At 45.6% G+C, this 14,984-nt stretch overlaps 1 protein-coding gene across 1 annotated transcript in view; it reads left to right on the top strand.

Moving 5' to 3' along the window:
* Positions 1 to 14,984, top strand: part of xkr6b (XK, Kell blood group complex subunit-related family, member 6b) — a 40,536-nt gene that overhangs the window by 592 nt on the left and 24,960 nt on the right. The window contains exon 2 of the mRNA XM_058056726.2: positions 1,842 to 2,624. Coding sequence (XP_057912709.1) covers positions 2,065 to 2,624 — 560 coding nt within the window. The 5' untranslated portion in view covers positions 1,842 to 2,064. The remainder of the gene's footprint in view (positions 1 to 1,841; positions 2,625 to 14,984) is intronic.

Raw genomic sequence — 14,984 nt, forward strand, 5'->3', positions numbered from 1 at the left:
TTAGCCATTCCCCAATTGTGGTGATACCAAATATTGACACTAGATGGTAGCATTCTACAATGTGAGTACTCATCTACATTAATACATATCTGAATCTAAATGACTAAAAGTGAGCTATAAATGAGCTATGTCGTATAGATAATCAATGAGAAAGAACGGGGAGGTGTTGGAAGAAAAATTAAGTCAAAACACAAAAAGGCAGCCACACTGGCGATGACATGACAACAGTTGAATGAAGCCCGCCTGCAACCTTGAATAAGGTCCCTGAAGACTATTGTGGGCCTGTCTTTGATGCATCATTGTGCTGAGTGTGTGTTGCAAATCAGCAGCACAATTTTCCCTTCCCTTGCAGCCTGTCTGGGCTTCACAATAAATGATTCGTTCCGGCTATTCTTTCTCCCCCCCACATCATTGAGGATTCCCAAGCTTGATTGACAATGAAAGCCACCTTTCCTCTGGAGGCTCAAGATGCTTTGCTACGGCGTTTTTCTATGATTATAAAATTGCTTTTAAAGCAAATATGTGACAACGTTCCCTAAAAGATACTCCAATGTTTCTGAGGATGAGTAACATCCAAGCATCGCTTCTCAATTCCTTGCAGACATTTTGCATACGCACCTGTTACTTGCCTTCACTCTTCTGAGTCATTTCTTATCTCTTCAGACGCCTTCTGTTCTGGAAGGTTCTTGTGGTATTTAAGCCGTGTATTTAAAGAAAACACGCAGACAAGATGAACAGAAGGGACGTGACGAGTGAATGCATTTAGGACCAAAATAAAATTTGTTTGGGCTCCACTTGTCTTTTTGGTGCTTGCATGTTTCAGCTAGCTGGGGTTGAAGATCACACTGCTAATCACATGGCTTTGACGTTTTCAAGTGATGGTCAAACCTTCCGCCATTGAACAAGAACCGTGTAGATTTGAGTGACACACTTCCAAGATGTTTGCGGTAGGAGTGAATCAAATGTCAGACCCAACGGTGGACTGTCCATGGGGAGTACTGCTGTTTTTTCCGGTATTAGTGGACCGATCTATGGCTTTTTTAGTTCTTATTTGCTGCTCCATGACTTTGTAACCACAGTAACTAACTCTTCCGGCTTAGCCCCGGGAACATGCCTCTGCAGACATTTTGCACAAAGTGGACGCATTCTTGGCAAATGTGCAAAGATTGCACATCACTGTTGTGACTCACACATGGAAAATCAAGTCGGTCGGACGCTCTGTCACCAGTTAGAGAATAAAATCACGGAATTCCTCCTGGCGTAATGGTACTCTCCGGTTCAAGCAGAGGGGGCACAGATTCAATCCAAGCCCTGGTCAGACCCTTAGTCACTTGTCCATTAAGAAGACCAATAGCCCATAGTGCTACATACTGGACCACCAGGTAACTTTTGGGCTATTTTCCGTGCGTAGTCAAACAATGATCCAGGTGTGTTCACAAACTGTAAAATTAAAATGTTAATGGAACCCCAGTGAGATGGAACGTACTGTATCCCATGAGACCGTGTGCTTTTTTAATGACTTGTTTTGGTGGGGGGAGGTATGCAGACTTGCTGTAATTGCTGCATGGCCACATGAAACGAGACACTAGATGGCAACCAAGTTGAAAGGGGCTGTGTGTGTGTGTGTGTGTGTGTGTGTGTGTGTGTGCGTGCGTGTGTGTGTGAATGAGCGAGGATGGGAGGGGGCAGAGGTAGGGGATGAATTACGTCGGTGAGGACCAGTGGAGGGACGCGGTGGTTTGCAGCTGGAGGAGGGATGCGGGGAGGGCTGAGGCAGCAAAAACAAAATAATAAATTGTTCGATTGCAGTCGGATGGATTAAAAGTGTTCCAACTCCGCAGATTAGATGACCGAAGGACCGAGGGACGCCCGGAAGATGCGCTGCGTCCGCGGGGCTTGCGGCTGCTTCTGCGGCGGCGGCGCGCCATCCGAGCCCGGGGTGAGCAGCGGCGAGGCGCAGGCACAGCGCTCGTAGATGGCTGCGGGGTCCGGGGTCCAATACAGGTGTCCGGGAAGTGTCGTCACGAGTGGTCGCCGGGGGAGGGGGCAACGTCCGAGGGGAAGATGGCAGCGAAGTCCGACGGCCGAGGGGTCGTCACCGGCTTCGCCCAGCTGCGCAACCTGGACGAGGTGGTGGGCACCGGGGAGGAGGGCCCCGATAACGGCAGCTCCTTCCACATCTGCCACTGCTGCAACACCTCGTCGTGCTACTGGGGCTGCCGGAGCGCCTGCCTGCACTACCTCCGGTCCAGGCGGAGGGAGGCGGCGCGGCCACCGAAGGAGGAGCAGCGCCTCTGGCTGGACTGCCTGTGGATCGTCCTGGCCCTGCTGGTCTTTTTCTGGGACGTGGGGAGCGACGTGTGGCTCGCCGCGCACTACTACCGCAGCCAGGACTTCCTGTGGTCGGGCATGACCCTCTTCTTTGTGTTGGTGCCCTCGGTCCTGGTGCAGATCCTCAGCTTCAGGTGGTTCGTGCAGGATTACACGGAGGGCGGACTGGGCTCCGTCCAGGGGTTGAGTAGTCGCAGAGCCGCGGCCAGTCTGCACAGGGACCGCTGCTGTCGCCTCTCGGTGTGGGTCTGGCAGAGCCTGCTGCATGTCTTTCAGATGGGACAGGTGTGGAGGTAAGACTTGTGTCGTTTGTCACCTCGGCTTGACGGTCACCTGGTGTAACCTGTGCGCATGACTGGGGTGCAAAGCGGCATCAGCGGTGCACGCTAAACAATGAAAATATTACTCAAATATACTCTCATATGCATTACTACTATTTCATCCCAGTGCGCCATCGTGATTGCGCAGGTGCAGAGTGTCTGTGCACATGTGTGAGGTGCATTCAATACTTCAAATTCATAGATGCTGCAACACTCCCCCAGACTGAGCATCTGTTCTAACTCGGCTCACACAACTATAACCCCCACCACCCTCCACCACTACCACCACCACCACCACCACCAATGCACAGACATGATGTCATTGATTCTTCTGCATTGCTCGCCAATATTAACCCCCCCACTCTTCCCCACCACCAAATGTGGCCACACAAATTAGGGCAGATGTGCTGCCTCTCCAATGCATAATAATAGTGTTTATGTATTGTTTTGATGTAGCGGACGGGGAGCAGTGAAGCATCACTGCAGGTCATAGTGGACACAGGAGACTTTCTGGCAGCCTGGATGCATCAAGCTATTGTTTACATTCAGCAGCAGAATGTAGTCTGCTCATGCTACAGGATGGAGTGTTTAAGTAGTTGTCTTGTCAATGCACCACATCAGTATTTAAAGGTCCCGTATTATGTAAAGGTGACTTTTAAAAATATGTTCTAAGAGTAATGTGTCTTTTAGAGCAGTGGATCGGGGTTCGATACCTGGCCAAAAAAAGCTTAAATGACTTAATGTCTGTGAATGCATGCCGCGTTCCTGTGTGTGTTGTGTGGTCACGGGCTGCGTGCAAAGTTGAGCATAGGAGGGGAAAGACAACGAGTGGGTCTATCTGACACACAGCTGCAGATATCTGCTGGAGAATTTGCAATTTGGGTTGCAGCTTGTCACTGAGCGGTGATGGTGGGTGTTGCGGCCATACCAGGTGAGATCTTCTGGGGAGTTCCTGAGCACCAAACGTGGATAAAACTTTAAGATGTGTCGCGAAGAAGTGCCACTTCTTTCAAAAGTGAGGAAGATGATACATGATTCCAACTATCTCTGCCAGCTACAGATGTGTGAGGGAAGTTTGCTTTTCCTCAGTGAACATGCTAACTGTTGCTGTTAGAATGTGAGTTTTATATCCTGTCCAGTCCTTAATGTAATAATGTTGTCATGTTACAGCATATGTATTAATACATTTACATGACATTCCCTGATCGAACGCCGACAGCAACCACAAGTGAGGGTGATTAAATTGATTAGCCGCAGCTATTTTGGATCAACTTGTATTTACTCCAGCCCATTTCTACCCTCAAAGAGTGTGCTTGTGAGGCATCTCTAAACAAACCAATCCTCCGCCAAGGCTTACACAGTGAGAGCAGAGGGGGAAAAGTAGCCACCAAGTAAATGCGGTTGTGTGTGTTGTGACAGGACAGAACCTCAGGGGGGTGAATAGGACCATTGTCAGACCCGCTGTCTGAACCCTTGGACACGATCCGCCCGGATGCCCAAAGTTTGGGGTCAAAAGCTGCTCATGTCAGCTTAGTGAGAGTTGACAAGAAGGTTAACAAGCTGATATGGAGATGATGAGGCCGAGGGACCACCCTGACACCACAGTTAAGCAAAGTATGTGATTAGAGGGGGGGATTATACAATGACATTAGGCACACTTGCATGATAGTTCCAATACCAAAGCTATATCGAATCATCCAGTTGGAAGAAAAGTAGAATTAAATCCAACATAAACAAGTTATAAGTCCCTTTGCCCATTGTCCCATTGCTTAAGTTTCATGTTAAATTTGAATTGATGGTAAATCCACATCCATTTTGGATGTTTAGGTGAATATTACGGTGCTCCTTTTGGGCCTTTTTAAAGGATAGAGATTCCATCTTCCATGTCAGGTATCGGTATCATTTAGTCAAAATGTTGCGACTCCATTAGGAGAGGAAAGCACGCTCAAGTGCTGACAGGAGTCATGTCTCATTACTCACCTTTATCTGCAGCGCTACATTCAATTAGCGGCCTTCCCTGCATGCATTGCAAGCAAGGACTTCTCTCCTGTCCTGCTATGTTGTCACACAAAAAAAAAGCACACTAGGCACACACACACTACACAAGTCTCCTCTGTGGCACGCTGGACAGCTTAATCAGTGTAAAACCCAAATTAGCTGGCGACTCAGAAAACGGTGCAGGCGTTCCTGCCGATTCCAAAGCGTGCAGGCGCAGGAGTGGAAATCCCAGCAGACTAGACCGGCGGGGGCGCCGTTCTTTTCTTCCCTTTCTGGTTGTTGCAATTGGCCCAAAACATGGAATAATTGGCAATTATGAGAATTTCAACCAGGAGAGGCTGAGTGAGTGAATGGAGTGTCTTTTTCTCTGTAAACACAGCATGCTGCAATTTCACACCGAGTAAACATTAAACAGTTCATAGTTTTAGCAATCACAGACGGGGGACTTGAATGGCTGTAACCTTATAAAATGATGAAGTCTATATATTTTCAAGAACAGGAAGGAGGCATTAACTAGAAAAAAGGATGCTCGGACAGAGAGAAGGAATTGCTGACTCAAAGACATGATGATTATTGACAGAAATTCCCAAGGAAGATCCAAGAGGCTACAGACAGTACTTGAAAATTCCCCATGACTTGCTCCAAGAGGTGGAGGAAAAGTTAACCCATTCATGTGACAATCTACTTTTTCCTTCTCGCTGCCCAACGCTAGGACTGATCCGCTTGCCGTCGAGGAAGTTTAGCGCCACAAATCTGATGCGTCTGAGGCTTATGCTTTAATCCAGAACAAGAGCGGTCTCGCCAGACGAACGAGGAAATAGCCCACTGTACGTCTGCCTTTACAGTGTCTCCCCGCCTGGTAAATATTAATTCAGACTGCAAAAGGAATTTGACAAAATCCTCCCTAGGCTCACCGGGCTGCTTGTAGTTGCCATGAAGCGTTTGTACTTGTGGCGATGACATGCAGAACGGTAAAAGAGAGTGGAGGAAGGAATTAAGCACAATGTTAAAGGTCCCCTATTATGCATAAGTTACTTTTTAATGATGCTCTAACAGTGCTATGTGTCCCCAGAGTGTGTTTATGGGCACCAAATGTGAGGAAAATCTATCATACCCGTCCTTTGTTTGCTTCACTTTTGAGAAAAGAGAGTTTGGGATTTTCATGGCATCATGAAGGGAACATCCGCCCTACTCAGGCTTTGCTACACATCATAAAATAAAGCCCAGAGCACTCTCTATCTGTCAGTATTGATTTTTTTTTATCATACCATATAGGCTAATCTAACATGATTTACTGTTAAAATACGATAACGTTGCTAATGTTTGTTTACTCCTTTTTTCTTTGCTCTTATAAATATTCCAATTATAAATAAGGAATCCAAATTTGTGGAAGTTAACCTTGCTAAATGATGTATTACTACTGTATGTAGAAAGTGTACAGTAGCACTTCTCTACCCTATATATGAGTGTGGTCAACCACAGCTCATTAGCATTAAAGCTACAGACACATAAAAGCAGCATGTTTACTCAAAGCACTTTTAAATGTCTAATTCCATCATCAAGGCTATGGTAAAACACTATCAATTATGCTGATGTACCTAATAGTGTGCCCGCTGAGAGTTCCAGCTGTGATTTTTCACATGCAAAGAGCTCTTGGGAGTTCATAACGGGAACGCGAAGGAGTGTGAATAAGGAGCCTGAGGTTGATTCTTGCTGTAAAAGTCCATAGTGTGCATGCTGAGCTGAGTCATATTTAGTCATGGAAGCCTACTGAAGGCCTTGATGTTGCACCCTGGCTGCCTCTCAACCTCCGGCCAGCAGACAGAGACCAGAGCGAATATTAAGCACAGATGGATCTGCCGGGAAGACATAAGCATGCGCGTCACATGCATACACCGTGTGTGTGTGTGTATATGTGTGTGTGTGTGTGTGCAGGCGTCCACAAACCTTATACCTCAAGGGGGGAGGTAGCCATGAGATGCACCTCTTCGTATGCACACTCACAACTCACGCACGCACGCTTTGGTAGAATTTCACATTTCCATGTCCTGTTTCTTGAGGCGTTCACATCAGAAAGAGACGGTGCAGAAAATGGACAATGAACTCCTCCCTGCTGACTCCTGGCTTTGTAGAAGCCGGCAAATAAATATGCTTCTCTTATCGCGCCCTCCTCATCTCTCATTTGTTACGCTACGCTGTGTCAGCCATTCACACTTGTGGAAACAGACAGCATCATTTAGCTTTTTCCATATGGAAATCCGGCGTCATCAATATACTCTACTTTTATTTATTCACATTGCTATACTGCTGGACTTCCTGTTTTATTGGGGTACTCCTTTGGGGGTGCCCAATTTGACATGCTAGCATACATCCAATACAGATGTATTTATAGGTTGATCTTATAATCACATACTATTTAATCATGAGCTTATTATCACGTACTATTTAATCAAAAGACCATTTTGTTTCCAGAAAATGTTCAGTTTATTACATGTATTATATCTAAACAGTGTAAACACAACAATTGCAAAAATATTTCAACAATAATATTTTATCAACAGTCTTATCTTATCAATGTCCGACAATTAAAGTTCCATTAATCAAGTTTGGGTTTTTTGGTGACTAGAGAAGCATGGGGCACTAAGCACTCATGTGCTGTTCTCTGATTGGTTGTTTCACAGGCACAGTACTCTGAGCTCTGAGTGGACAGCTATGGGGGCTGATACTGATACTTTTCCCGTATCATTCATGGGAGGTTTCTAGGGTACAGGGCCAATTAATACTGTAGTATGTAATAATCAATGCTACAAATGGACAATGACTTATGGACCAGTTAGTTACCAAGTCTCGGCTGCGCTACAAAAACAGGAATAAAAGCGCTAGTCTATGACATTATGCAAGGCTTACGTGTGGCACGCACACATGCTACAAGTATTGTATGCCGAGTGTGACTCCTTTTATTATAATTAATTCTGTACGTTTTGACACGTGCATGTTCCTTCCCAAATTGCTTGTGTGCATGTTAACATGTTTACACTGCTCTTTGTTCCAGCTACATTAGTCCCGTACACGCAGCAGGAACTTGGATGGTGATGAGGATTTATTGACTTTTGTAGTCTGCTGTTTGTTCTCTGTGTGTGTGTGTGTGTGTGTGTGTGTTGTGAGGGGCTGTTTGGCAGCTGCAGCGACTGCATCACTTGCATTCGCCATCATCCACCAAAGCTGTTGGTTGTTTTATTCCCTCTCTGATGGCAAAATCTAAATATGGAATGTGCGCTGTGATGTTTTTCCGCTGATTCCGTCGTAGGTAGTACGCCAATGTGTATTTTATATTTAATACAGAGTTGAGACTCAGTTACAAAACTTCTTTACACACATAAACTTTTCTCAGAATCCTTTAAGCAGCTTAGTGGGCGTGACTGGCTATTTTTTATTGGCTTACAGGACCATTAGGAATGAAGCTGGATGAAATCTGCCTGGCAACAAACAGCCAACCAAACATGACCAGGAAAAAGAAATGAAGCAATCACTGCTAGATAGCTTAAATGTTATTTTAGGTGCAAATATTTTTGTAATTTGTGTAATTTCGAATAATGATTGGTTGGGTTGAGTGGGTCGAGGCCCCAAAGTGGGTCATGAAACCACTTTCAGTGGGTTGCAAAGTTGCAAGGTGATGTCTGTGAAGGCACCGTGTATGGGTAACAGGAAGGGAAAGACCTTGAGTGGGTCCATGCGACACACAGCTGCAGATATCTGCTGAAGAAGAGTGGGACATAAAGGTAGACAACCTTTAAATAGAACCTAGGTTCCCAAAGTGGGGTACGCATACCACCAGGGGAAGACCAGTTGCCATTGGGGGTATGTGACTATAGATGAAAAACAATTAACGCTTAACACTCACAATTACGAGTGGCCTCAGAGCATGACGTTTTTTGAAGTGACCACTGAAATCAAAGATAGCTGAGGAGTTTGAGTTGAAAAAAATCCTGCAATTCCTGCAAAATCACCGAGTGGTGACGGTGGTGGGTCGTATAGCCAAACCAGGTGGGAACCACTGATTGACACATTGTAGTACACAAAGAACACTGTAGTCTTCCTTGGGGCCCGAAGTGATTCATACCCAGATAAAAGTTCAGTTTTATTCAGTGAACGGGTGTAGGAAGTGACAAAAGATGCAATAACTTGAAAATGTAAGTACCACAAACTCCTTACCGTCTTTTGACACTTTGGTGTGTCACTTCCTGCCAGAAAATACCCATAAATACACTCTGACTATAAATTAGGCCAGTGCATGAATCACTGTGGGCTGAGCCATCTACTAAGTAGTCGGTGCTGTATTATTATTATTTTTTTCTACAAAAACGCCACATGAGAAGATCATTACTGGGCCCGCCGAGAGCGCTCAAAGGCTATTTTTCACTAATAGTTGTTTTCCTATTATACGTTTATGCTGTCCCATCCCTTGAATTAGAGGATGCTTCCTCTCCCTGGTGTACTATCTTGAGATGATCATGTGTTCTCCTGGTGCTGTCTTTCCATCCATTAAGCTCCCCGACAATGTTAACATACACCACATGACTATCACTTACACCTATTAATGTTTTTTTTATCTCTACTACTGTACATCCTCCATGCTGGCAGCTGCTTACCCTCCATCCTCTCTTCTCTCTCATGAAGCTGCACTTGACCTCCATTTGTGTCAAGGAAACTGGAGCATCTGGTGCTGGCCTGCTCATCTCGTACTCACAGAAATGTCTCACATCTGCTCCCATTCATGAATCAACCTCGTGGCTAAGCAGCCCGGCCGGCTGTGCACTTTTTTTTCTTTGTGTTGACACTTTGTTTAAAAGATGACTCACAATATGTCCCAGTCAATACAATCACGTGTCCAAAAGAGGCGAGGTTAGATGTAAAATTTGACGGGTCTTTGATAAGATTTTGATAAACGCGACGGGCTGCCATAAGAGTGCTGGCAGTGCACATGTAGAGAAGAATCATGGCCTCACTTTGTTAGGTGTCTGCTTTTTGTCTTGGCAAGACAAGCGTGGTTTTGTCTTATTCCTGCTACGGTCATGTAGACAAAAGTGTGATGCATCCTTGCTGGGTTGGCCATATGTTGGATTGACTTGAAATTTCTCACACCGCTCAAAGCGCTCTCCTGTTTAGCCGAGTTGCTGCCAAATGTGTGCAATGTTTGGGCCCGATGGGTTGGAAAAACATGGCTGCCACCAAGCAAATATTGATATTTATCTCTCAGTACATACAGTAAACTTAATAAACAAATACGTCCCTAGCTACATTGCCATAAGTTAATTTCCGCAGAGTAGGACTCAGTAATGATATAAGCAGAATATTTGCATAGTTGGAGCATATAAAACCTGTTTACGACTTTCTGAATTCATGAGAGCCCTATAGACATGAAATAACACCCCTATAGTCAATTTTACACTCCGATTATTCTTTATTTACATCACACTGTGCAGGCTAAGAGATCACTGCAGGAACATACTAACATCACAAGCTACCAAGCTAACTAGTTAGCTTCTCCAATTTGCTTATTTTAAAAGCGTTTCAAATAGAGTGGGGAAGAAAGACAAAGAAGCCCGACATTACCACTTCCACATGGAATGAGAGGAGAACCTTTTTTTATTGGATCTCAGCCATGGCATGTTCGTCTCAGCCATAGCTCAGCCCTGATAACCCCCCCGCCCCCCCACGGACAGGGCTAAGGAGTGATATCTGATCCAGTTCAGTTACTAGCTTCCCAACACAGTGAAAATGTTGATAGATTGAAAGATACTGGCCTAAATATGAATACAATGGCCCTACTTCAATGAAAGGCCCTGCAGTGGAGCGTGGGACATCTCGGCCCAAATAAAACTGCTCTTTTAACTCCACCATGCGGCCAATTCTCACGTTTTTAATTCTCGCTGAGAGGGGGTATCGCCGCGCTAATACACAAATGAGAGGCGCTAGCGGCGAAGACCCTGCCAGCGTGACACTGAAAGTGTGAGAACTAAACATTGGGGAGGCGCGTGGGGGGGCTGTTCAATTATTTATAAGCAGAGAGTGTCTGTTTATCAAAGCCACGCTCGGCGAGTCCGCCGCGATTAGACTCAAGTCACGGTGATCTTCTCTGGCCGATGCTGCTGATGCTGCAGCAGCATCCGCCACACAGCCCAGATAGGAAATGAAATGCAGATCACGTGGATACTTGTTTATCTGTCTCTGTGAGGACCGCTTTCTGTGTTGGGACTCGTCGCCCCCTCCACAATTTCAGACGGGCATTGCACTGCTGGACCAGATTACGATTTAGATTTTTTTTGGCCTGTAGCACATTCTTCATTTTCATCCATACATTTTCCATGCCGCTTATGCTCACTAGGGTGGTAAGGGAATGCTGGAGCCTATCCCAGCTTGAGTGAGAGGAGGCGGGGTACACCCTAGGTTGGGGTGAGGCACAAATTTCACCTCATGACAGTTTTCCAACATGATAAGGGGCCTGAACACACCTTCACGGTGACGATGTTGGAGTGGCTTGTGGGAAAAGAAGCAGGTATAGAGGAGGAGTGTGGAGCTTTGGTCCATCCCATTCCCAACAGGATGAAGGCAGTACTCCATAACAATGGCCACATGGACATATACATACATGGACCCAAATATTCCAATTGCATTCGGTTTATTTGCTCAAACAGAAAGAATTGAACCTTTGTATACACCTCATTCCGAAAGAAAAGTGCCAATCCGAATGAACATATAATCGGATTCACAGGGGTGGAATATTAATTTCCACAATCCGATTGAGGTATGTTGTACCCGCTCAAACAGAAAGTTGTCAGGGTGCGTTCTTCTTTGTTGTGTTTTTCTTCTTCTGTTGTTTATTGGCGGTTGGAAAGCAGCTTTTGGTGTGCATTACCGCCATCTGTGGAACAGAATCTAAAGTCTTCTATACGCCATTCACAAGTCCAGTTTTTCTTTAAAAAGAAAGTATATTTCTATGGTCTAGTGGTTAGCGCGCAGACCTGACAGCTAGGAGACCAGGGTTCAATTCCACCCTCGGCCATCTCTGTGTGGAGTTTGCATGTTCTCCCCGTGCATGCGTGGGTTTTCTCCGGGTACTCCGGTTTCCTCCCACATTCCAAAAACATGCTAGGTTAATTGGCCACTCCAAATTGTCCATAGGTATGAATGGTGAATGGTGTGAATGGTTGTTTGTCTATATGTGCCCTGTGATTGGCTGGCGACCAGTCCAGGGTGTACCCCGCCTCTTGCCCGAAGACAGCTGGGATAGGCTCCAGCACCCCCGCGACCCTCGTGAGGAAAAAGCGGTAGAAAATGAATGAGTGAATGAATGAATATATTTCTATATAAAATATGTCCCGAGTTTAATTATAAAATATTAGCAAGATTTAATTGTATTTTTTTCCTGTTTACATTTATCCCGGGTGCGTTCTTTCAGTGCATGCTCAGATATGACGTAACACGCTGCGTGAGACGTTCTTCAGTTTTAAAAATGGAGGCCAGCAATCAGCACTGGACTGCTGTGGAAAGTTTGTTTTTCATCCAAAAAACATTTCAAGACTGGATGAACGAAAAACTCGTAATATGGAGTTATTCCAACAAGGGGAAGCCGGTATCACGTGATGTTGATGTTTACGTTTTACTGCGCATGCCCCATTGACTATTCTGTTTGATTATAGCGGCGCATGTAGACAAGAAATTGGAACATTCCCATGTTTTTGGAAAAGTCATTCATTCATTTCATTCATTTTCTACCACTTTTCCTCACGAGGGTCGCGGGCGGTGCTGGAGCCTATCCCAGCTGTCTTCAAAGGAGAGGCGGGGTACACCCTGGACTGGTCGCCAGCCAATCACAGGGCACATATAGACAAACAACCATTCACACTCACATTCATACCTATGGACAATTTAGAGTCGGCAATTAACCTAGCATGTTTTTGGAATGTGGGAGGAAACCTGAGTACCCGGAGAAAACCCACGCATGCACGGGAAGAACATGCAAACTCCACATGGAGATGGCCAAGGGTGGGGGAAAAGTCATTCGGAAAGAAGAAAAACTACTCATGTATAAACGTGGCTAACGGTGCTCATAACAAATAGCCACACCTAGGACACAATTTGGACATGTTAGCTACTTCATGTGTTGACCTGTATTGGTATACAAGATATACACCGACTACTCTAAAGTGAACCCTAGTTTACTTTCAGAAGGTATGCTGAAGGGAGAGTGACCTACTGTACTTAAACGGCCCTTACACATGGAAGACCGGTGTTCTTCTACTGCATGCTTCCTCCATAGTAGCTTTAAAAAAAAAAAAAAGCATCAGTGAGATATTTTCAGCCACTGTGTCTGAGTGGATTAGTCCGGCGTCCCTTCAAGGGATACAACGGAGCAAAACGGAATACTGCCATTCCTTCTGCTGCGGATGAATTTAGTAGAAAAAGATGCGACTAATGCTGGTGTCATGAAGGAATGTATGCACTGTACACTGTGTTGTGTATTTACAGTATGGTGGGGTGGCGGTGCTCGGCAAGGACATATTTCAAGGGCAAAATATTTCCATGGCAGTGTGAAATGACATGTTTCCTCACCAAAATATTGACAGCATCTCCATATTTTCCAGTCAGCGGATTTGCGGCGTTTTATGTGCAATGCGCAACGATTAGCAGGATGTTTAATCACGCAGCCTTTTGAGACAAGATTAACTTATCCAATACTAATTCCCTCCTATGGGAATGCACATTCTAGACATTCTAGCAGCAGCGTCTCTTTATTTAATTAATAACATCTCCGAGGCTGACTTTGATGGGTGTTTTCCGTGCAAACACATAAAATTATTAGCTCCGCTAGTTTCTGTTTTTCACCTTTCACCTCACCCCCACGCTGTGCACAGATGTCTGCCTTTTGAGGATGAGCAAAATGCACCCTTGTCATGCACATACAGGTAGCTGACAGCAGACATAATATCTGCTCTGGGATCAGTTGATGCTTGGATGTGTCGTGGAGAGCGTGTGTACCTTCCGCTCTGGTGCTGACACTTCCACGTCTCGGAGGAATTGTTGTGACACATGCTTAACCGCACAAACACCCGTGCACTAGTGATGGGAAACCCGATTCCTTTTACTGGCTCCAGTTTTTCGAGTCACTCACGAAAGCGGATGGAGTACTCGAGCTCACGCTCTTTTGCCACATCCAATATGGCGGTGGCGTACGATTCAGAACTCGATGTGGCCAAATACATCTACCCAATTCACTAAACTCCTGATTGACTTGTCGGGCCCCTTATGCCGGCACTAGCGAGTGAGTTTAGTGAGTCTAGGTTCTCAAGTTCCTTGGTTCTTCGAGTGGTAGCAGCCCAGACGCAAATAGGAAGTGGAAACGAGAGTTGATATGAGGCAAGGAGCAGATCTGTTGACTAACATTCATTCATTCATTCATTTTCTACCGCTTTTTCCTCACGAGGGTCGCGGGGGGTGCTGGAGCCTATCCCAGTCTTTGGGCGAGAGGCGGGGTACACCCTGGACTGGTGGCCAGCCAATCACAGGGCACATATAGACAAACAACCATTCACACTCACATTCATACCTATGGACAATTTGGAGTCACCAATTAACCTAGCATGTTTTTGGAATGTGGGAGGAAACCGGAGTACCCTTAGAAAACCCACGCATGCACGTGGAGAACATGCAAACTCCACACAGAGATGCCCGAGGGTGGAATTGAACCCTGGTGTTGACTAACAATTGCGAACAATTATTGCCATGTTACATGCTTTCCTTTTTCATTGAGTTAACATAGACCCCAGAGTCAATAAAAACATTTTCTGCCTGCTGCCGAGTTGACTTAAAACAGCCGCGTCCTTTTTGAAGAACATATCCTAGCTGGGCCTCCGCCACCTCTGAAGTCTCCTGCATGGAGCATGCTCAGTAGCGTGTGGTCAATAAGTCATTAGCAAAGGCTTGGCCGCTCACCTTGGGAAGCTGGAACTGGACAAGTACAAACATTGAGGCATGTCTCGCTAGCTCAGAACAGCTTTATTTCAAATAACCAACACGGCGAGGAAGCATATACTGTACGGCTTTCACACACAGTAAGACAAAACTTCTGGAGTGGCAGGAGAGTGGTTGCCTGCTGGGTGCCGTCTTGCAGTGACACCATCAACAGAAGGCTCAATAACCCCCCCACCCCCCAACCTCAGCGGGAGGGTTGGTGCTGACAAAAGGGTGCTATGGTAACAACATGGGACACTGGCAATATGTCTAGTACAAACACAGGCCACTGATTTATACTGTATACTTTATACTGCCATTTTT

Source organism: Doryrhamphus excisus, linkage group LG19 (assembly GCF_037039965.1).
Source record: "Doryrhamphus excisus strain RoL-2023G ecotype Guam linkage group LG19, RoL_Dexc_Guam_v1.1, whole genome shotgun sequence".
Lineage (NCBI taxonomy): Eukaryota > Metazoa > Chordata > Actinopteri > Syngnathiformes > Syngnathidae > Doryrhamphus > Doryrhamphus excisus.